This window comes from Saccostrea cucullata, unplaced genomic scaffold (genome assembly GCF_032062105.1).
Source record: "Saccostrea cucullata isolate Sc308-1 unplaced genomic scaffold, CSIRO_AGI_Scuc_v1 ctg3707, whole genome shotgun sequence".
NCBI lineage: Eukaryota > Metazoa > Mollusca > Bivalvia > Ostreida > Ostreidae > Saccostrea > Saccostrea cuccullata.
In genome coordinates this window covers 142366-167563 of record NW_026928149.1, presented here as the reverse complement: position 1 = coordinate 167563, position 25198 = coordinate 142366, and the positions used below count along the sequence as shown (strand labels likewise).

The 25198-nt window shown below is 33.0% G+C and overlaps 1 protein-coding gene across 1 annotated transcript; it reads left to right on the top strand.

Moving 5' to 3' along the window:
- Positions 1-726: 726 nt before the first annotated feature.
- LOC134276592 (fibropellin-1-like) lies at positions 727-24553 on the top strand. Its single transcript, XM_062758826.1, has 28 exons — positions 727-1216; positions 2120-2236; positions 4520-4816; positions 5001-5288; positions 5896-6009; positions 6287-6400; positions 6524-6637; positions 6883-7002; positions 7651-7764; positions 7892-8005; positions 8286-8399; positions 9821-9934; positions 10062-10175; positions 10472-10585; positions 11204-11317; positions 11442-11555; positions 11844-11957; positions 16077-16190; positions 16320-16433; positions 16732-16845; positions 17432-17545; positions 18671-18784; positions 18912-19025; positions 19321-19434; positions 20077-20190; positions 20318-20431; positions 21896-22091; positions 22235-24553. The coding sequence occupies exons 1-28, from the start codon at positions 742-744 to the stop codon at positions 22338-22340; spliced, it is 3993 nt and encodes a 1330-aa protein (XP_062614810.1). The 5' UTR covers positions 727-741; the 3' UTR covers positions 22341-24553.
- Positions 24554-25198: the final 645 nt, after the last annotated feature.

Here is a 25198-nt window from a genome sequence, read left to right as displayed (position 1 = left end):
AAATGTGTCGAAATGCATGTGTCGATGCTACAATAGCGATTGTCTGATATCAGCATGGACAGCCTCTCAATAGATTAATCTTCTTGGCATTTTTTGAACAACTTGTCGGACAAAAATCATGTATAAAACTAACGTGTCACATTTACTTTCGATATCTGTTTCGATATAATTACATCTACAAAATAAAAATGGTGAATCATTAAATGGTATTGATATAACAATTGTTAAATGATTCCTTTTACAATTGTTCCAACTATCTAGATTTCCTTTTAGTTGTTTTGTCTTTAAACCATTTTACAAATGAATTGTATCTGATCTGCTTTATGAACCAAAATTGACCTTTTTTACTTTCAAAAAAGCATTCTATTTTAATAATCTTTGTTGGCAGCTAAATACTCCTATTGAATACTAGTAATAGCATTTTTTCTTTCAATACTGAGGAGTTGTACCAAATTGTTTTTAAACATATATTTACACATTAGTAATTGAATCCTGAGATGAATTGAAGAAATTAATGGAAGGAAATGCAGTTCGAATTTTGTTTGATTTTCTTAATTATTTTCACAGAGGCTAGGGGTAAGCATGCCTTAATTCTTAGTAAAATTCTGTGCCTACTGAAGGTTTAGATTTTTTTGGGAAAAAATATTTTTTTGGTCAATTACAGGATATTGCACATCGAAGGGAGACATCGTCTTTCTTCTGGATGAATCGGGATCTGTTGGTGCTCAAAATTTCTTAACAATGAAATATTTTTTACGAGATCTCCTTTCAGAATTTTCTATAGGTCCCAGTGCTAATCAGTTCAGTGTTGTAAAATTCCATTCCTCAGCAACAGAAGCATTTATTCTGAACAGATACACAACCCTTAGCAGTCTGCAGTCGGTAGTTCTCTCCCTTTCTTACTCCTCTGGTGGAACACAAATAGGAACTGCCCTTAACTTCGTTCGTCAGTATTCCTTTTTGGCAAGCAAAGGAGCAAGGGCTGATGCTGCAAAAATTGTCATCCTGATAACAGATGGACAGAGCACAATATCCAATGAAGCCCAATTGTTAAAGGACCAGTTTGTCACTATTTTTTGCGTAGGTGTGACAAGTGGAATCAATGAACAGTTATTGAGAAGTGTGTCATCACATAATGACTACACGTTCATCACCGATAACTTCATCACTCTGTCAGGTATACAGACGGTTCTTGGAGAAAAATCCTGTGCTGACTGTACGTATATATATATATACATACATTTTGATCATAGTGATAATAATAAATGGTGGTCAACATGTGAAATTATATTTTGAAATATTTTTAAATATAACTACTGGTAGAAAAGGTACAAGCCCAATAAATTTATTCTTCCCGTTTCACTAAATTAAAAAAAAACAAAACAATAGAATTTCAGACTTCTTTATTCTCTCTTGAGTATATTGAACTATAAGTTTTTGATAGAAAATGTCTGATGTGACAAATACATTCACATTTTCAAAGAAAAATAATATCTAGAAATTTGGAAATGCTCATTCATTACTCATTCCCTTGCTCTTCTCTGTATGTACTTTTTAATGTCATTTGCATATAAAATAAGTCTAGTATTATACTACTACGTGATATAAATATATTATTTATCGAGTGTTGCATTTTAAATCATTTGATTCGGAACAGCTTTTCAAAAATTATTTGCTTTTGCAAGACAAAAAAGTGATTAAAAGAGTAAAAATGCAACCGTTAATATAATTAGAATGCCCCACAACAAGATTTCTGTCTAGATTTTTAAGTTTTAGTTTATCTCCATACTTTGGTCGAAACACGGTCTCGTTTAAATGTTCCTACGGAACGCCTACGTATTAATATCATACATTGCATAACTTAGTTCAATGTGGTTAGGTACAATGTAATTTGAATGCAGTGCTATTTGAATTAAAAAAAAGGTGGAACAATTAGATTTTCTTTAATGCGTGTGTATTCAAAGAAAGCCTGCATAATTGCATATTGTTGATTAAAAAGACAATAGGTCTCTCTCTCTCTCTCTCTCTCTCTCTCTCAACTATTTAAACCTTGCTCAAGAAATGCAAATGATGAATAAATAGATACATGAAATAAAAATAGTGTGTATCATTTTCGCAGCAATAGATGATTGTTTAAGTAATCCATGTCAGAATGGAGGAACTTGTGAAGATCAGCTTGGAAAATATGTTTGTCACTGTTTTGGCAACACAACAGATAAAAACTGCTACATTCCAGGTAAGATTCTTTAGCCTAGTTAAGAAGTTGAAACTTAATACTGTACACAGAGAAATTTGAGAAATTTTTGCCCCAGTTTCATTTTCGCACCTTTCACTCTACTCAAAACTAGGCAAATTTAAAACGGGGCGAATTCGTACAACAAAGTATAATTTGTTAAAGAGAACTGAGAACTGAGAACTGAGACTAGGCGAATATAAAACGGGGCAAAACTGATTGCAAATTAAACAGGGCAAAAATAACTCTGTAAACTGTATCGAGGGTGTATTGATACTTAAAATATTCAGTATTGCGATATAGGAACTAGCAAATATTTACATGTCCTTTTTGAGAAAATACTGTTTTTTAGAAAAAAAAAATTACAAAATTTAACATTATACATTTTGTTCAATTTCTCCTTTAACTTTATAATGAAACAAAAGTGAAAACTTTGCACGCATTGTTTATCATATATAGGGGGTTCAGGTATAAATTTTCGATGAGGTATATTCAAACAAATATATTCTAGCACAAACATGGACACATTCAGAAATATAAAAAAATTGACTTGTGAAAAAAATTCTAAGTAGAATAGAAGTTATGAAATTATCAATGTTGTGAATACTGCTATTTTATGTAAGAAAATTTAACTATTAAAGAGTACCTACTGATGGCACATGAAAGGAAGAAAAATCTGTTAAATCTTGGTTGTTTTTTAAGGAACGAGTCTTATTTTATTTGGAAGTATGGCAAACTATATATTTTCGGAAAGGTCTACGCAAGCCCTAATTTTCTGTTTCCATGCCAGCTAAAAAATATCCAAGATGGCGGCAAAATATCCAATATGGCCGCCAATACTGAAAATGGCCGATACAGTCTTTTTAATAAACTGCTTTCAAAGTCTTAGTTAGGAAAAAAATCAATAATTGTATATATTCAGTCTAAATTATCCATGCTTCCTGGACAAGGTGTGTGTTAAGTTTATCCCAGACATCTGCTACTACAGGCGGGTACCATAATTATGATATGGAATGATTCTCGCATTTTCCAGAAGTCTGACTGTATATACTCACTGAAAAAAAATTAACCACAAAGTATCATGTTCACAAAGAAAATTATAAATATTTTTATACGGCCTAGTTAGAAGTAAAACATTAAATAAACATTTTCTTTTATCACATTAGAACTTCTGGTTATTCAGTTGTTATACAGTACATGATATGTATTTCAGAATCTAGAGTAAATCCTGACAACAGAATCAAATTTGTAGGGACCATTAGTATATAGGTCCCTGTTTACCGTTTATGTGTAGTAGAAAATGATAATATTTTTCATAGATTTTATTTCCAATAAGTCGATTCCAACATTATTTAATGCCACATTTCTATTTTCTCTTGTGGTTTTACGATATAAAAGTGTGCATGAATTTAAAGGTACATAGAAACTGTTCAAAAGTTGCGTCGGGTTGACGACTTTTGATTGGAATCTGGGTGAATTAATTTCCGAAATTATTACAGAACCACAATATTCAGATAGGCAATTTCCTCAGCTTTCTCTCTCTCTCTCTCTCTCTCTCTCTCTCTCTCTCTCTCTCTCTCTCTCTCTCTCTCTTTGAAACGTGTACATAAACTTCTGCACATTGCATTGAGATGCAACATTAACAATGTTGATCTTCAAACTTTTCAGAATGACATAATGTAGAAAAATTCATTATATTTAATTTCTAGATAAATATGAATAATAATGCAAAAATTACGTTTATAAACATCGATAAATTGTGTGTAAATGGCACGATTACATAGGTATGTCGGGTTACCTGAACCCCCTATCATATACAATTAAGCATTTAGTCTTAAAAAGTGGATATAAAAGCTTTGTGTAGTTGGTCAAGAAATACGTGTAAGTAAACAGTTAAAATTACTAATACCTCTCAAACGAAGTTGCCGAGTTAGTCCGTTAAATATTGAATGAAGTTTGTCATCGGCTCCACGGCAACATGTGGAAGCAGGGCCACCGACTTACGAGTAGTGATGATGATTAAGTGTAAGCATAAAAGTAATGTAAACGTATTACATTTAGCGGTGTATTCTATTTAGCGATTTTGGCGGAAAGCAGAGTCCGGTAATTCAAGTATATCGCTAAATGTATTGTATATTAACATTTATAACTAGCAAATTCAGACAGCACTAAATCAAATTTACGCTAACTTGTTGAAAATTGAATTTCCGCCAAATATCGTACAGGACAAATGTAAATACATTTACAGTAATTAAACGTTTCAATTTGCATCTTTTATTTCCTTAGGATTACCAGTTGTAAGTACAGGATCGGGTGGGACAACCATTCTCGGAGGGAGCATTTCAATCACCTGCAGTATCTCCGGCTCCTATACATTTGTCTTCTGGGAGTTCCAACATAGTGGCATAACTTTGAGGGTTAATACTTCCGACACTACAAAATATTCTGGAGGAACTGTAATTAGCTCTCGGTTAACCATTTATAGCTTTGCTTCTAGCGACATCGGGAGTTATAGATGTTCTGCGCAGAATTCTTACGGCACGTCGCATAGTCCGACTATGGCATTTGTAGACATACCAAAAAGTAAGAAGGAAACTTTAAAATTTTGATTATGATATGCAAGTATATTTGATAATACAAATGAGCATAATGTGAACTGTTTCAAAAGCATGTAACTCGCAAATAGTATATTTAATCGTTGACAAAGTTCAAGAATGAACCATTCTAGAGTGAAGAGATATTTACAATATTTAGCTTACAATTTCAGCCGCACCAACAGTATTTACAAATTCCCCGGTAACAGGACATTTAGGTGGTAATGTCACCCTGTTGTGCATTGTAAGCTCTCCGTATCCGCCCGCAATTTCTGTTACTTGGGAATTCAAAAATGCTACGGTCCACATCGCTTCAGGGGGAAGATACAGTGGTGGAACCGTTTCAGTGCCTTCTTTAACAATCTCTAGTCTACAAATGACAGATTGGGGATATTATAATTGCTTTGCTACAAATATGTATGCATCCAGTAGCAGAGCAAATGTGTATTTAACAGTTGTTCGTAAGTATTTTGTGTCAAACTAGCTTCATAGATATCTATTATACATAAGAAATATGTGAAAACACAACCCAGTGCGACTTTTAGTGTACTTATTAACAAGTAAGTGACATTAATGAAAAAAATAACCAAAAAATTAAAAATTAAATAAAAATTTAATTGTTTCTCTAAGTCCAGACTATATAAATATATGGGTTTGAACAGATATGACATAATTATTCATCCTTAAATGAAAACTTCATGTGTCCTTTTCAGATTTTGTTGGTTTTTATTCTATTTTTCTCTTCTTTGTAAGAATTGCGTTGTCTATCAATCAATTTCTTTATAATGTTCGTTGAAAATATCTCGAGTTTTGAATATGATGTTCTTGACTCTATTTGCAAATTCACTCATTCTTAATAGCAAGAACGCAATGAAAATTGTGGTAAATTAGTTTTCCAAATACTGAATAAATGCTTTGGACTTCGTAAAAAGTGATAGAAAGAAACAAACTTTGAATTTCATACATGTATGATGATGGTTTTCCAAAAATTTGGTTTCAAAAATTAGTTCCTGTCATCTTACTTATAATGAAAAATGCGCTTTCAAAATAAAGTTGACCATTTTACAGATATTGATGAATGCAACAGCGCCCCCTGTCAGAATAACGCTACTTGTCTTGACCGGGTCAATGGTTTTACATGCAGTTGTCCTGCTGGATTTCATGGAGTTTTATGTGAAACTGGTGAGTTATATTGGTAAACAAAATTAAAAAAGGATTCTTCATTTGCCTATGTATCTGTTTACAATGTTACATGTAATTCTCACATTGAAATCAATCTTTGTAATAAACTTTTCCTTCCAGACACTGACAAGTGTTCAAGTTCACCCTGTCAATATTAATGTCTAATGCCAGTTTCACATAGGGTGTTCCTACGTATTGTGATTGTTTACACTTGTTCCGTTGTTCCAGTGGTAAACATCTTGGTTAAATTCAAAGCAAGTTCATTATATCCTAACAGATATTGATGAATGCAGCAGCGCCCCTTGTCAGAACAACGCTACTTGTGTTGACCGGGTCAATGGTTTTACATGTAGTTGTCCTGCTGGATTTAATGGAGTTATATGTGAAACTGGTGAGCTCACCTGGTGAACAAGATGAAATACTCATGAGGAAAGATTCTTCTTCATTTTTTGTCTCATTTAGTTATGTAAATTCAAACTTTGAAATCAATCTTGATAAAAACATCGCCTTTCAGATATTGACGAGTGTTCAAGTTCACCCTGTCGAAATCAAGCGACTTGTCATGACTTAGTCAACGGATTTAGTTGTGAATGTTCCCCAGGATATGATGGCAGCCTTTGTTCCAATGGTATATATCTTTGTTATATTCAAAGCATGTACATTATATTCAAACTAATAGCAATACATATAGTACGTTTCTAAAAAAATATACAATCGTATTAGCTGTATGCATCTATCAATTACTATTAAAGAAAAGTGTGCACAACATTCAATGATCATGATAAAGTCAAAGGATTTAGAACAACCATTTGTGAAGCCAGAGAGCATGTTACATCAACAATGAGAAAACTCTTCTATTTTAACTTTTACCAGACATCGATGAATGTGCGAGTTCCCCATGTCAGAATAATGCTACATGTCTTGACAATGTAAACGGTTTCACCTGTGCCTGTGCTGCAGGGTTCAGTGGAAATGTCTGTCAACTTGTTGAATAAAACAATTCAATTTGAACATTTGAGAAGAAGTTTCCATCAAACACACCTTTATGTCACTGCACTCAAGATCTATTCTCTATACAGATTAGGTATTTTTGGGGAAAGTGCCAAAGTGACTTCTACTCTTTTTAGCGTCTAAGAAAACCTAGAACCCCTGTATGGAAATATTATGTTTAATATTTTGAGGATTCCTTTCAAAAACCCGTCATTTTAAATTTTGTATCTATATTGTTTTCTATAAATGCAATTGAGTCAAACAGTTTTAATGCAATATTTTTTAAATAAAATACGAAATAGAAATTCCGATATATATGCCATTTGATCACACTGCATATTCCTGAAAGACGTCGTTTGTCAATCAATTAATTTGCAAGTTTTGTTTGAAATATATCGATTATTAAATATGATGTACTCAACTCTCATTGCACATTTAATGTTTTCCCTACTAATCAGAACGCTATGAAAATTGTGAATGATTAGTTTTCCAAATATTGAAGTGATGTTTTGTACATAGTAATAAGTGCAACAAACCAACAAACTTTGATTTTCAATTGGTGATGGTCGTCCACTTTGGTCTACAGAGAATTTGTTTTCGTCTCCAAATAATATTGAAAACCGATTTGAAAATCAATTGACCATTTTACAGATATTGATGAATGCATCAGCGCCCCCTGTCGGAATAATGCTACTTGTCTTGACCGGGTCAATGGTTTTACATGTAGTTGTCTTGTTGGATTTAATGGAGTTTTATGTGAAAATGGTGAGTTCACTTGCTAAACAAAATTAAATATTTAAGAGAAAAGATTCTTCTTCATTTTCCTTTTTTCTCATTTTGTTATGTCAATTCAAACCTTGAAATCAATCCTCATAAAAACACTGCCTTTCAGATATTGACGAGTGTTCAAGTTCGCCCTGTCGAAATCAAGCGACTTGTCATGACTTAGTCAACGGATTTAGTTGTGAATGTTCCCCAGGATATGATGGCAGCCTTTGTTCCAATGGTATATATCTCTGTTATATTGAAAGCATGTACATTATATTCAAACTAATAGCACGACATATAGTGCGTTTCTAAATAAATGTACAATCGTATTTACTGTATAAATTTATCAATTGATATTTACGAAAAATGTACATAACATTCAATTATGATGATAAAGGCAAACGATATAGAACAACCATTTGTGAAACTGGTTTTAAAATAAGTATCCCACCCACAAGGGTAGCCAGAGATATGTTACATAAACATTGAGGAAACTCTTCTTTTTTACCTTTTACCAGACATAGATGAATGTGCGAGTTCCCCATGTCAGAATAATGCTACATGTCTTGACAATGTAAACGGTTTCACCTGTGCCTGTGCTGCAGGGTTCAGTGGAAATGTCTGTCAACTTGGTGAGTAAATGAATTCGATTGCAACATTTGGGAAGTAGTTTCCATCAAAAACAACTTCTTAATGTCACTGCACTCACCATCTTTTCCCTATACAGGTTAGGAATTTTTGGGAAAGTTCGTACGTGAATTTTACTCTTTTTCGCGTCGAAAAAACCTAGAATTCCTGTATGGAAATATGTTGTTAAATCTTTCGAGGATCCCTTTCAAAAACCCGTCATTTGAATTTTTTTTATCTATATTTTGTACTATAAATGCCATTGAGGCATACAGTTTTAATGAAATGCTTTTTGAATAGAATACGAAATAGAAATTCCGTTATAGATGCCATTGAAGCACACTGCATTTTTACCTCACATGAGTCGAAGTTCAATTGAGCTATTCTGATAAAAAATGTGTCCGTCGTCTATTGTCGTTTTTGTCGTTGTCGTAAACTTTTCACATTTTCATCTTCTTCTCAAGAACCACTGGGCCAATTTCAACCAAACTTGCCACGAAGTGTCCTTGGGTGAAGGGCATTCAAGTTTGTTCAAATGAAGGGCCAAGTCCTCTTCAAAGCGGAGATAATTATGAATAAGTGAAAAATTAATGGCATTTTTTAAAAATCTTCTTGTCAATGCCACTGGCCAATGAAAGATTACTCAGGTAGTATTTTCAAGTTTGTTCAAAATAGGGTGGGGCCAAAATGGCCAATCAAATTTTTATATTGGAATATATAGAACAAATCTTTAAAAATCTTCTTCTGAAGAAAACTGGGCCAGAAAAGATGAAACTGATATTAAAGAATTCACTTTTGTTCAAATCATGACCCCCGGGGGTAGGGTGGAGGCAAAATGGTCGACCACAGTTTTTTCATGTGAATATAAAGGGAACACTTTTAAAATCTTCTTTTCAAGTATTTCAAAGCCATGATTAGTAATTAATAATAGTGTACTTATATGGAATCATAATGGTAGTGTAAATTCTAGTTCGTTTAAATCATGATTCCCCCGTGGGGGGTTAGTAAAATTCAAGTCATCCTCCCAATCTCAGTAAACTTTCAATTCTTATCTGATACGTGCTTTTTCCAAGCTTATGTGCTCAGGTGAGCGTTGTGGCCCCTGGGCCTCTTGTCCTGAAAGGCGTCGTTTATCAATCAATGAATTTGTTAATTTTGTTTGAAATGTATCGATTATTGAATATGATGTACTCAACTCTCTGTGCACATTCATTTTTCCCTAATAACCAGAACGTTATAAAAATTGTGGATAATCAGTTTTCCAAATTTTGAAGTGATGTTTTGTACTTTGTAATAAGTGCAACAAAGCAACAAACTCTGAATTTCATTTGATGTTGGTTGTCAGATTTGGTCTACAGAAAATTTGTTTTCGTCTCCCAACTAATATTAAAGTTCCGACTTGAAAATCAAGTTGACCATTTTACAGATATTGATGAATGCAGCAGCGCCCCCTGTCAGAATAATGCTACTTGTCTTGACCGGGTCAATGGTTTTACATGTAGTTGTCCTGCTGGATTTAATGGAGTTCTATGTGAAACTGGTGAGTTCACCTGGTGAACCAAATGAAATACTTATAAGGAAAAATCATTCTTCATTTTCTTTTTTTCTCATTGTGCCATGTCAATTCAAACTTTGAAGTCAATCTTGATAAAAACACCGCCTTTCAGATATTGACGAATGTTCAAGTTCACCCTGTCGAAATCAAGCGACTTGTCATGACTTAGTCAACGGATTTAGTTGTGAATGTTCCCCAGGGTATGATGGCAGCCTTTGTTCCAATGGTATATATCTTTGTTATATTCAAAGCATGTACATTATTTTCAAACTAATAGCAATACATATAGTACGTTTCTCAAAAAATATACAATAGTATTAGCTGATACAGTGTATACATTTACATCTATCAATTGATATTAAAGAAAAGTGTGCACAACATTCAATGATCATGATAAAGTCAAAGGATTTAGAACAACCATTTGTGAAACTGGTTTTAAAATAAGTATCCCACCCACAAGTGTAGCCAGAGAGCATGTTACATCAACATTGAGAAAACTCTACTTTTTTTACCTTTTACCAGACATCGATGAATGTGCGAGTTCCCCATGTCAGAATAATGCTACATGTCTGGACAATGTAAACGGTTTCACCTGTGCCTGTGCTGCAGGGTTCAGTGGAAATGTCTGTCAACTTGGTGAGTAAATGAATTCGATTGCAACATTTGGGAAGTAGTTTCCATCAAAAACACCTTCTTAATGTCACTGCACTCACAATCTATTCTCTGTACAGGTTAGGGATTTTTGGGGAAAGTGCGAAAGTGACTTTTACTCTTTTTAGCGTCGAAGAAAATCTAGAATTCCTGTATGGAAATATGATGTTAAAACTTTTGAGGTCCGTTTCAAAAACCCGTCATTATAAATTTTGTATCTTTATTTTTTTCTATAAATGCAATTGAGTCATACAGTTTTAATGAAATGCTTTTTGAATAGAATACGAAATAGAAATTCCGTTATATATGCCATTGAAGCACACTGTATTTTCCCGAAAAGTGTCGTTTATCAATCAATTAATTTGTTTTTGTTGTCAATCAATCTACATTTTTTTCCCTAATAACCAGAACTCTGCGAAAATTGTGGATATTTAGCTTTCCAAACATTGAAGTGATGTTTTGTACCTTGTAATTAGTGCAACAAACCAACAAACTCTGAATTTCATTTGATGTTGGTCGTCCACTTTGGTCTACAGAAAAAATTTTTTCGTCTCTCAACTATTTTTGAAATCCGATTTGAGAATCAAGTTGACCATTTTACAGATATTGATGAATGCAGCAGCGCCCCCTGTCAGAATAATGCTACTTGTCTTGACCGGGTCAATGGTTTTACATGTAGTTGTCCTGCTGGATTTAATGGTGTTTTATGTGAAACTGGTGAGTTCACTTGCTAAACAAAATTAAATATTTAAGAGAAAAGAATCTTCATTTTCCTTTTTTCTCATTTTGTTATGTCAATTCAAACTTTGAAATCAATCCTCATAAAAACACTGCCTTTCAGATATTGACGAATGCTCAAGTTCACCATGTCAAAATCAAGCGACTTGTCATGACTTAGTCAACGGATTTAGTTGTGAATGTTCCCCAGGATATGATGGCAGCCTTTGTTCCAATGGTATATATATCTTTGTTATATTCAAAGCATGTACATTATATTCAAACTAATAGCACGACATATAGTACGTTTCTAAATAAATGTACAATCGTATTTACTGTTAAGTATAAATTTATCAATTGATATTTAAGAAATATGTGCATAATATTTAATTATGATGACAATGGCAAACGATAGAGAACAACCATTTGTGAAACTGGTTTCAAAATAAGTATCCCACCCACAATGGTAGTCAGAGATATGTTACATCAACATTGAGAAAACTCTTCTTTTTTTACCTTTTACCAGACATAGATGAATGTGCGAGTTCCCCATGTCAGAATAATGCTACATGTCTGGACAAAGTAAACGGTTTCACCTGTGCCTGTGCTGCAGGGTTCAGTGGAAATGTCTGTCAACTTGGTGAGTAAAACAATTCGATTGCAACATTTGGGAAGCATTTTCTATCAAAAACACCTTCTGAATGTCACTGCACTCCCAATCTATTCTCTATACAGGTTACAGATTTTTGGAAAAGTGTGCACGTGACTTTTATTCTTTTTTGCTTCGAAAAAGAATCTAGAATTCCTGTATGGAAATATGTTGTTAATTCGTTTGAGGATCCCTTTCAAAAACCGTCATTTTAATTTTTGTGTCTATATTTTGTACTATTAATGCCATTGAGCCAGACAGTTTTAATGAAATGCTATTGGAAAAGAATACGAAAAAGAAATTCCGTTATTGATGGCATTGAAGCACACTGCATTTTTACCTCACATGAGTCGAAGTTCAATTGAGCTATTCTGATAAAAAATGTGTCCGTCGTCTATCGTCGTTTTTGTCGTTGTCGTAAACTTTTCACATTTTCATCTTCTTCTCAAGAACCACTGGGCCAATTTCAACCAAACTTGCCACGAAGTATCCTTGGGTGAAGGGCATTCAAGTTTGTTCAAATGAAGGGCCAAGTCCTCTTCAAAGCGGAGATAATTATGAATAAGTGAAAAATTAATGGCATTTTTTAAAAATCTTCTTGTCAAGATCCACTGGCCAATGAAAGATGAAATTCATGTGAAATCATCCTCAGGTAGTATTAATTCAAGTTTGTTCAAATCATGACCCCCAGGGGTAGGGTGGGGCCAAAATGGCCAATCAAATTTTTATATTGGAATATATAGAACAAATCTTTAAAAATCTTCTTCTGAAGAAAACTGGGCCAGAAAAGATGAAACTGATATTAAGGAATTCACTTTTGTTCAAATCATGACCCCCGGGGGTAGGGTGGAGGCAAAATGGTCGACCACAGTTTTTTCATGTGAATACAGTCCCTGAAACGTTCTACTTTCCCATTTTTCCGTTCGCTCACCGTTCGTTCAGCGTTCGTTCACCGTTCGTTCAGCGTGCGTTCACCGTTCGCTCTTCGTTCACAGTATTGCGTTCACCGTTCACCGTGCGCTCGCGTTCACCGTTCACAAAACGTTCACCGTTCGCTCTTCGTTCCGTTTACTTTGCGTTCACCGTTCACTTATCGTTCAGTCTTCATTGTCATTCGGAACTCTGAAGTGAAAGGACTTATCTTTTTGATGGTAAGGATTTACATGTTTTTTTAATAAAATAACTTAGATATCGAGTTTGAAGAATAATTATTTCATTGCAAAAATTATGTATGATATTTATATTTCTATTATTATAACTCAGCTGATATTATTACATGAATTTTCCCTGGAAAATAATTAATAAATTAAGTACCTATATGTATGTAGAACGATGCTAAAATATTAAATTCAAAAAAGGGCAATGTACAAATGCTTCACGCACGGCATCAATTTGATGTAATTTTAAAGAAGACAAATTATTAATGGATGTATAATAATTAATCCAAGTCTTTTACAGGACAAGAATACATAAAAAAATTATTCCTACAGTAACACGTATTTCAACTACATGTAGGTTTGAGAATTATGAACAGTACTGCAAATATTCAGTTAATTAAATATCTTTAGAGCTAATTAAGTTGATGGTGTGGTTTTAAATTTTAGAAAAAAAACAACTGTTTAAAATAGTCTATTATTAGAGAAGAAAAATTCCTTCCTTCTCCGTACCTTAACATTTTTAAAAATATCTTTTTGCTATTCAGTATAATTAAGACCCCCCCCCCCCCCCGGTGCCTTTTCTCCCGAAATAAAATTCTTATTGAGATTTTTCAGTATATTTTAATTAATATTTAATTTTTATTGTAACACAAGCAAATCAGTCTTAAAACCAACATCAAACAGTCATTAAACAATAGTATTTTAGTATAAACTTGTGCCGACAGTAGTATTTTAAATTTGCAGGGAATATGTTTTACATTCAATTTAAAACTTAATCCTTCCAAGTATATATTCGAATTATTTTTTTTTTCTGCAGGAATGCAAAAATCAGATCTAGAAATGATAGGGAAAAATATTAAAATTTCTTGGAATACTAAGTGACTCCTTGCCTTCGGCATGTTCGGTGAAAAGCGATTTCCACACCTCCACAGTGTCGAATTATTTTGATTGACAGCACAAGCACGCTACTAAAAATATAGCACGGACTTCCTGTGAACTGTGTGAACTTGATGATGGAAAATAAAAGCCAATGATTACTGTCAAATGGATTTGTTAATCTTAAAAAAAAGATAACCTTTATTACCTTTATTGCTTGGAATATTTAGGAAAAATAATCAGAATTTTTATTTGATACAACATATATCTGAGAATCGAGGGGGCTATCTCTCTCTCTTACTCTCTCTCTCTCTCTCTCTCTCGAACATTTCTCTGTTCAATAAAAACTATGACAACACATTACTTATTTAGTTTTGAAAATTTAATCTACACACGTATTACAAATAATTTGAATGCCTCTTTCCAACATCTTGACCGAGTATAATCACGGCCGGGAAATGTCTACAGATACATGAAGAAGTTAGCTAAAATAATCGTCATAAAAGAATAAAAAGGCACATAAATATATAATATTTTGTAGTAGAATTTAAATAAAACGAGAATTTTTATGCAGTACGATAACAGTCAATGTCAACAGATAATTGTGATTTTTTAAAAAAAAAATCCGTTATTTTACTCAGAATCGCTTTGGCACGGAAATACATGTACGGTTGTTTCAACCCCGTACAATGTAATTAATTCATTCTATAAGTAGCAGTTTTATCTTCAGAAGTCCACATTATTTTATTAGTGAAAAGAATAAGCATAATTATTTACTATGTAAGTAGATTAATTTATTCTTTAAGTACACGCGGTAACAAATACACGTTTGACGTCGATTAAAACCATGTCATTAGAATATCGATTTAAACATTTTTATGTGCAGAAAAAAAAGAATTAATTAATTAATTTATTCATTTATTTATTAATAATTTATATATTTATTTACTTATTTATTTATTTATTTATCTATTGTTTATCTCAGTAGTAGTTTTATCTTCTAAAGTCCACATTATTTTATTAGTTAAAAGAATAAGCATAATTATTTACTCTATAAGATTAATTTATTTTTTAACTACACGCGGAAACAAATACACGTTTGACGGCGATTAAAATCATGTTATTAAAATATCGATTTAAACATACGTATGTGTAGAAATTTTTTTATTATTTATTTATTTATTCATATATTTATTTCTCTTTTGTTTATCTATTGTGTATTTATATTTATTTTTGACATTTGAATGATAGAATAAAAGAATAATTTCAATACAAGGAAAAGACTGAAGGCATTCCGAATACATCGTTCATCTTGCGTTCACCGTTCGTTCACCGTTCACATTGCGCTCGCGTTTGCGCTCAGTTCGCGTTCTGCGTTCACTCACCGTTCACCGTTCACACATCGTTCACCAAGTTGCGTTTACCGTTCGCACATCGTTCACTCACCGTTCGCTCTGCGTTCGTTCAGCGTTCGTTCACCGTTCAGGTGGGAAAGTAGAACGTTTCAGGGACTGTATAAAGGGAACACTTTTAAAATCTTCTTTTCAAGTATTTCAAAGCCATGATTAGTAATTAATAATAGTGTACTTATATGGAATCATAATGGTAGTGTAAATTCTAGTTCGTTTAAATCATGATTCCCCCGTGGGGGGGTTGGTAAAATTCAAGTCATCCTCCCAATCTCAGTAAACTTTCAATTCTTATCTGATACGTGCTTTTTCCAAGCTTATGTGCTCAGGTGAGCGTTGTGGCCCCTGGGCCTCTTGTCCTGAAAGGCGTCGTTTATCAATCAATCAATTTGTTAATTTTGTTTTGAAAATAGCGATTATTGAATATGATGTACTCAACTGTCTATGCACATTCATTTTTCCCTTATAGCCAGAACTCTATAAAAATTGTTGATAAAAAGTGCTCCAGATATTGAAGTCATGATCTGTACCTTGTAATAAGTGCAAGAAAGCAACAAACTTTGAATTTCATTTGATGATGGTTTTCGACTTTAGTCTACAGAATATTTGCTTTCGTCTCCCATCTAATATTTAAATACGACTTGAAAATCAAGATGACCATTTTACAGATATTGATGAATGCAGCAGCGCCCCCTGCCAGAATAACGCTACTTGTGTTGACCGGGTCAATGGTTTTACATGTAGTTGTCCAGCTGGATTTAATGGAGTTATATGTGAAACTGGTGAGTTCACCCGCTGAACAAAAAGAAATACTGATGAGGAAGGATCATTCTTCTTTATCCTTTTTTCTCTGATCGTGTTTTGTAAATTCAAACTTTGAAATCAATCTTCATAAAAACACTGCCTTTTAGATATTGACGAATGCTCAAGTTCACCCTGTAAAAATCAAGCGACTTGTCATGACTTAGTCAACGGATTTAGTTGTGAATGTTCCCCAGGGTATGATGGCAGCCTTTGTTCCAATGGTATACATCTTTGTTATATTCAAAGCATGTTCATTATATTCAAGCTAATTGCAAGACATATAGTACGTTTCTCACAAATATACAATCGTATTAGCTGATATAGTGTATACATTTACATATTTCAATTAATTTTCAAAACAAAAGTGAAATAACCTATTCCCAAGATAGAATCCAAATATTTTGAAAACTTTTCGTGAAATTGTAGTATAAATAAGTATCCCATCCACAAGTGTAGACAGAGAGCATCTTAAATCAATATTGAGAAAAAAACTTCTTTTCGTCTTTTACATCTTATCAGACATCGATGAATGTGCGAGTTCCCCATGTCAGAATAACGCTACATGTCTGGACAATGTAAATGGCTTCACCTGTGCCTGTGCTGCAGGGTTCAGTGGAAATGTCTGTCAACTTGGTGAGTAAAACAATTCGATTTCAACATTTGGGAAGAAGTTTCCATCAAACACACCTTTATGTCACTGCACTCAAGATCTGTTCTTTATACAGATTAGGTATTTTTGGGGAAAGTGCCAAAGTGACTTTTACTCTTTTTAGCGTCGAAGAAAATCTAGAATTACTGTATGGAAATATGATGATAAAACTTTTGAGGTCCCTTTCAAAAACCCGTCATTATAAATTTTGTATCTTTATTTTTTTCTATAAATGCAATTGAGTCATACAGTTTTAATGAAATATTTTTTGAATAAAATACGAAAAAGAAAGTCCGATATATATGCCATTGGATCGCACTGCATATTCCTGAAAGACGTCGTTTGTCAATCAATTAATTTTTTCCCTACTAACCAGAACGCTATGAAAATTGTGAATGAATAGTTTTCCAAATATTGAAGTGATGTTTTGTACATAGTAATAAGTGCAACAAAGCAACAAACTTTGATTTTCAATTGGTGATGGTCGTCCACTTTTGTCTACAGAGAATTTCTTTTCATCTCCAACTAATAACTGAAAACCGATTTGAAAATCAATTGACCATTTTACAGATATTGATGAATGCATCAGCGCCCCCTGTCAGAGTAATGCTACTTGTCTTGACCGGGTCAATGGTTTTACCTGTAGTTGTCCTGCTGGATTAAATGGTGTTTTGTGTGAAAATGGTGAGTTCACTTCCTAAACAAAATTAAATATTTAAGAGACAAGATTCTTCTTCATTTTCCTTTTTTCTCTCTGTCGTCGTTTTTGTCGTTGTCGTAAACTTTTCACATTTTCATCTTCTTCTCAAGAACCACCGGGCCAATTTCAACCAAACTTGCCACGAAGTATCCTTGGATGAAGGGCATTCAAGTTTGCTCAAATGAAGGGCCAAGTCCTCTTCAAAGGGGAGATAATTATGAATAAGTGAAAAATTAATGGCATTTTTTAAAAATCTTCTTCTCAAGAGCCACTGGCCAATGAAAGATGAAATTCATGTGATATCATCCTCAGGTAGTATTAATTCAAGTTTGTTCAAATCATGACTCCCAGGGGTAGGGTGGGGCCAAAATGGCCAATCAAAATTTTATATTGGAATATATAGAACAAATCTTTAAAAATCTTCTTCTGAAGAACAACTGGGCCAGAAAAGATGAAACTGATATTAAGGAGTTCACTTTTGTTCAAATCATGACCCCTGGGGGTAGGGTGGAGGCAAAATGGTCGACCACAGTTTTTTCATGTGAATATAAAGGGAACATTTTTAAAATCTTCTTTTCAAGTATTTCAAAGCCATGATTAGTAATTAATAATAGTGTACTTATATGGAATCATAATGGTAGAGTAGATTCTAGTTCGTTCAAATCATGATTCCCCGGTGGGGGAGGGGGTAAAATTCAAGCCATCCTCCCAATCTCAGTAAACTTTCAATTCTTATCTGATACGTGCTTTTTCCAAGCTTATGTGCTCAGGTGAGCGTTGTGGCCCCTGGGCCTCTTGTCCTGAAAGGCGTCGTTTATCAATCAATCAATTTGTTAATTTTGTTTGGAAAATAACGATTATTGAATATGATATACTCAACTGTCTGTGCACATTCATTTTTCCCTTATAACCAGAACTCTAAGAAAATTGTTGATAAGAAGTGCTCCAGATATTGAAGTCATGGTCTGTACCTTGTAATAAGTGCAAGAAAGCAACAAACTTTGAATTTCATTTGATGATGGTTTTCGACTTTAGTCTACAGAAAATTTGCTTTCGTCTCCCATCTAATATTTAAATACGACTTGAAAATCAAGATGACCATTTTACAGATATTGATGAATGCAGCAGCGCCCCCTGCCAGAATAACGCTACTTGTGTTGACCGAGTCAATGGTTTTACATGTAGTTGTCCAGCTGGATTTAATGGAGATATATGTGAAACTGGTGAGTTCACCCGCTGAACAAAAAGAAATACTGATGAGGAAGGATCATTCTTCTTTATCCTTTTTTCTCTTCTTGTTATGTAAATTCAAACTTTGAAATCAATCTTCATAAAAACACTGCCTTTCAGATATAGACGAGTGTTCAAGTTCACCCTGTCGAAACCAAGCGACTTGTCATGACTTAGTCAACGGATTTAGTTGTGAATGTTCCCCAGGGTATGATGGCAGCCTTTGTTCCAATGGTATATATCTTTGTTATACTCAAAGCATGTACATTATATTCAAGCTAATTGCAAGACATATAGTACGTTTCTCACAAATATACAATCGTATTAGCTGATACAGTGTATACATTTACATGTATCTATTAATTTTCAAAACAAAAGTGAAATAACCGATTCCCAAGATAGAATCCAAATATTTTGAAAACTTTTCGTGAAACTGTAGTTAAAATAAGTATCCCATCCACAAGTGTAGACAGAGAGCATCTTAAATCAATATTGAGAAAAAAACTTCTTTTTTTTTACATTTTATCAGACATCGATGAATGTGCGAGTTCCCCATGTCAGAATAACGCTACATGTCTGGACAATGTAAATGGCTTCACCTGTGCCTGTGCTGCAGGGTTCAGTGGAAATGTCTGTCAACTTGGTGAGTAAAACAATTCGATTTCAACATTTGGGAAGAAGTTTCCATCAAACACACCTTTATGTCACTGCACTCAAGATCTGTTCTTTATACAGATTAGGTATTTTTGGGGAAAGTGCCAAAGTGATTTTTACTCTTTTTAGCGTCGAAGAAATCTAGAATTCCTGTATGGAAATATGATGTTAAAACTTTTGACGATCCCTTTCAAAAACCCGTCATTTTAAATTTTGTATCTATATTTTTTTCTTTAAATGCCATTGAGTCATACAGTTTTCATGAAATATTTTTTGAATAAAATACGAAATAGATATTCCGATATATATGTCATTGGAATAAACGGCATATTCCTGAAAGACGTCGTTTTATCAATCAATTAATTTGCAAGTTTTGTTTGAAATATATCGATTATTGAATATGATGTACTCAACTCTCTTTGCACATTTAATCTTTCCCTTACTAACCAGAACGCTATGAAAATTGTGAATGATAAGTTTTCCAAATATTGAAGTGATGTTTTGTAAATAGTGATAAGTGCAACAAAGCAATAAGCTTTGATTTTCAATTGGTGATTGTCGTCCACTTTAGTCTCCGGAAAATTTGTTTTCGTCTCCAACTAATATTGAAAATCAATTGACCATTTTACAGACATTGATGAATGCATCAGCACCCCCTGTCAGAATAATGCTACTTGTCTTGACCGGGTCAATGGTTTTACCTGTAGCTGTCCTGCTGGATTTAATGGTGTTTTATGTGAAACTGGTGAGTTCACTTGCTAAACAAAATGAAATGCTTAAGAGAAAAGATTCTTCTTCATTTTCCTTTTTTCTCATTTTGTTATGTCAATTCAAACTTTGAAATCTATTCTCATAAAAATACTGCCTTTCAGATATTGATGAGTGTTCAAGTTCACCTTGTCAAAATGAAGCTACTTGTTATGATTTAGTCAACGGATTTAGTTGTGAATGTTCCCCAGGGTATTATGGCAGCCTTTGTTCCAATGGTATATATCTTTCTTATATTCAAAGTATATAAATATTATTCCAATTGATAGGAATAGAAAGTTTATGTTCTAATGGTACGCACTTCTATATATATATATTTGATACAAATATTACAATAAAACAGATTATCTTTTTGTGCTTTGTGTATCAATCACTCGGAGAAGAATTTTGAAACATACATCAAATAAATAAAAAAAATTACGAAATAATGTTTTTGTCGTGAAGAAGCACGTATCAGAACATACGAGGGGTTATCAAAAAGTCCCTCGACTAGCGCTATAAGATTAAAGCCGCTTTAGTTACATCAGTGAATTTTGAAATGTCTATTCAGCATCATCTTTTCTCTCCATAGAATAAACTACAAATAATGAATTTTTTTTAATAAATAAGTTATGTCTTTGCAAGCAATTGTAGGTCCAGGCGGCACAACTTCGAACATGATTTTTTTTCGATCTAGGTGTAACCGATAAAAACTCTTTTGATATGAACATTTGACATTTAAGCCCAATTAATTTAGATATGTGTTTGGGTACTTTTGTTCCATAAAATATGAGATTTTTACCTCATTCTGGAGGTTCTATAAAATGTTATCATATTTCTTATAAGGAGTGTCCAAACAAATAAGGCTTTGAAAATGAAAAAAAAATCAAAAAAGAGGACGGCTTTCCTTTTCCATCATTATATAAGGTTAGTGTAGACCTTGGAAGTGTTTAAACTGAGAAATCAAATTCATCAAGTGTACTTGTTTTTTGATGCCAAAAGAAATTGAGAAAGAAAAAGGATACATAGTTTATGTCGATTTGTAGTTAAGATGTAAAAAATTCACGTCAAAAATGACGTTGATCATGTGCTGTAGATAGATAATATTAAACTCCAAAAAAAAAATATGCTGGTACAATCAAGCAATGTATAAATCCATCTGCAATATTATATTCATTGAAAGCCGCTGCTCGTGACACTGTAATGTCATATAAACAAGACGGGTTTAAGTCCTTAATTAGCTCGAGGTAATCTCATCAAAATAGGTTTATTGGGTAGAAGAAACGACATTGCAATGAATTGTCGGACGTCATGAAACTAAGCGGCGACGGAGCCGAGTGATCATATAATGTCGATTTCACTTCAGAATAATTTTGCAAATAATGAACGTATCAAGCTAAAATTGTCAACATTTCTTCATTTTTTTTTTCTATGTATGTTAGAACTTTCAGAAGTGCAAACTTAATAGTACGAATTTTATAGCCTCAGTCCACGGAAGTTTTGATAACCCTTCCTATTGTCGATTATTCAAAGCACAAACATGATAATTTATTGTTAGCATTATCTTAAAGTTGAATTTTTTTTAATTTTTGAATTTGAAAAAGCTCCTATCAGAAAATTCCGACGATTATACAAAGCACAACCATGATAATTTACTGCAGGCATTATCTTAAAGTATAATTTTTTTTATATTGAATTTCAAGTAACTTCAGATGGGAGAGCTTCTGCAAGCAAATCTTGTGATGACTGTGGCGCACTTTATGATTGTTCCTCATCTTCTGCTGATGACCCATGTGAACTTAGCATATGGAAGGTGCTTTTGATAGGCCTTGCCGGTTTAATCGGTTGTCTTACGATGACTTTTACTCTGACACGTCGTTACATCCGCAAATATAAAAGGTGGGCAAATCGTCCAAAATCGATTGGTCTGCATATACGTGAATGTATTGAAATATTGTTCAATAATACATATAAAAGTAATGTTTTGCTGTGGGTGTGTGATTAATACGTCATTAAGGTTTTTTTTTTTTTACCTCTTTTAGGGTCTCACCATCCAATGAGGAAGGACCCGGTGTTCACCTTATTTTTACATTATATCCACCGCGGACTCTTGGTCCAAAGAAACCAGTTTTTACTGGTTTTAACTAAAATGTTTTTATTATTCTTAAGATATACTGGACGTCTTTCTTACTCAAAAGAATAGTTTTAAGAGAACAGACAAACTACGTTAGAACTTCGATCGGCTTTATTTGTGCCCCTGAATTGATTATCTATTCTCAAATTTCTATGGAAGGACAAAAAGAAGAAAACACTTGTTGCGGCCATTCGACTTTCTGATATATTGACGACGTATTATCCGTAACAAATTATAATGTCCAATATAAAGTCAACTTGATACATCCCAGTGAACCTGAAATAAAAGAAATCATAAATTATGTCACATTTGTTTTATTCGTGGATATTTACCGACAAGAAACTCTTGGACAACAAACAAACAATTGGCATGTAAATATTGATATGACGATAGTACCATCAGTTTTAGGACCAAGACAGGCTACTGAAAAATAAGCTGAAGTTACAGAGTGGATTCCAAACCAATTTTAAGACACTTCCTTCTATAACGAAAATTACTTCGGATTATTCCGTGCACCTAGTCAATACATTGAACTCCCTGCGTGTGTGATTGATTGTGGAGAATTTTTTCCTTTCTTCGGCAACCGATCCTGGCTCCGAAATATCAATGGTCTGTCTCAGACTGTTTGTGATTGTTTGTATTTAATAATTATATTTATTTAGGTCCAAGTTAATTATGTTATGATCAGTTATGATAAGTTTAGTACATGATAAAGAAAGTTGACAGTGTAAATGCCATATATATAAGAGAGAGAGAGAGAGAGAGAGAGAGAGAGAGAGAGAGAGAGAGAGAGAGAGAGTATGAATTGACAATAAAGCATCTAAAATGTCTTTTTTACGATTTTTTTTAATTAAGGCTCTGTCTGTTAATGAAAAGTCCATGATACTGATCAGTTATTCATAGAAACTCAGATTATCGTGAGATATATATAATAAACAATTTTTGAACAGCAATGATGTCCTAACTTTAAGCTGATGGATACATTGTGTTACAAGGAATGTAATAAATAACAAATAATATCGATCTATACTTGTTTGTTAATTATTCTTTTAAATACTTTGATCTTCAAAATGATGTTTATTTATGTTAATGACATAAAGCCTTTGTATGTGGTAAGATTTGAGAATTTCCGACGTAAAAGATATCTCGACTTGTGTACACATCATAGGCCTTATTTTTGGTGAGAGTTACATAATTATCAGAAATCCGTGGTTAACATTGCATTTGAAGATTATTGGGCATCGCCATATGAGTGAAAAATTCTCGAGATTGGCGTTAAACAACATAAAATTAATCAATCTAGTTTACTGGAGTCATTGAATTTTAAGTTGTAAAAACGTGCTTTTGATTTTAAACTTCTACTGAAAACAGAACTTCTGATACATGTAGTTCGCTTTTTGAGAGCTGTCCATCATATTTTCTAATTTTTTAAACTTCAATTTTCGAAAGTCTAATGTTTAAACAATATTTTTGATAAGCTAAAGAATCCGATTTAAACTCATAACTTGTTCTATTTGTCAAATCATTATACCCATTGTTTGTTTTATAGATAAAAATTGATATATAAACGTTCTAACCAGGCTATCAGGACATTGTACAAACATATTAGGCTGTTCTTTGCCAGCTCAAGGTAGTACATTAGATTTTGAAAATTCAATGGACTTTTTAGCTTGAATACTGTTTGTGATTGGTCATTCTAAATGTTTCTTGATTTTCATAACTATGTTTTTTTTTAAGGCTAAACCTTTGTCCTTGACTTTTTGCATAACTGTGTGTATTGTGTTAGAATGTGCACATTTTGAAATGAAAAGTCATTGTTTTGAGGAGTTGCTTCGTTTTAAAAAAAACGTTGACATACTTAAGAGTTATGGATTAAAGTTCGAAAGATTTTTTAATACTAAGTCTAAATGTCATAATCTTACAGTTTGATTTATCATTAGATATTTATTAGTGCTGTGTAATGATTCATGATTGTATGAAAAAACTTTTTATTTATACTTCTCCCCAACATGGATGTGCGTAACTTAGATATAAAAACAAATCAATTGAGATCCAGATCTGAATCAAATTGCTTTAAAAAATTTATAAAATGTATAAAGTTTAAGAGAACCTTATTTTGATTTGAAACAAAAGTTTCAAATGAGAATGATTTTTTTTTTTCTGATCTTCACATCTATTGTTATACACACTAATTGACATTATCATACACGTGCGCGTGCCATATAGATCAGGCTTCAGCACGTGAAGCTTAAAGTCACTTTTGTCTACATATTTGTTGCATTTGTCTTTCAATCAAATACATTTATGATGACATTTTTATTGTTTACTTTTCTTCGATTATATTTAAACATTCATCACTGACATTTAGAGCATTTAGGATCCAACAAATGTTAAAATGTATTACATTGTACATACATTTTCGACTGTCTGGTTATACTGTCCTTAGAGTCTGTCTTGTGAAAATACGTCAAAATGTCAAGAAATATTTTGCAGCCGATTTGATGATTGCATTAATTTAACATGTATTGATTTTTTGATCTGCAGAAAAAATGCACTTACTACACATCTTTTTTTTTTTCAAAGGGTTGCATTTTTATTATCCAAAACATTTTTTTCTACATTTCATTCCTCATTTCATAAAAGTTTTGTAATTAAAATATTTTTTATCAACCATTATTTTTTTCTCATGCAGGTATAAGGGCCCGATAAGGTAACCACCATCAAATAAAGAAGGTTCAGGACTCAACAAATTAACCTTCAGATACAACTTATTATGTTGGATACGATATCTTAATATGTGATTAATTTTGGCTCATAAAAATGTCAACATTTAAAAATTTTATGTCTTTTTTGAGCTCCTATTCTAATGGAG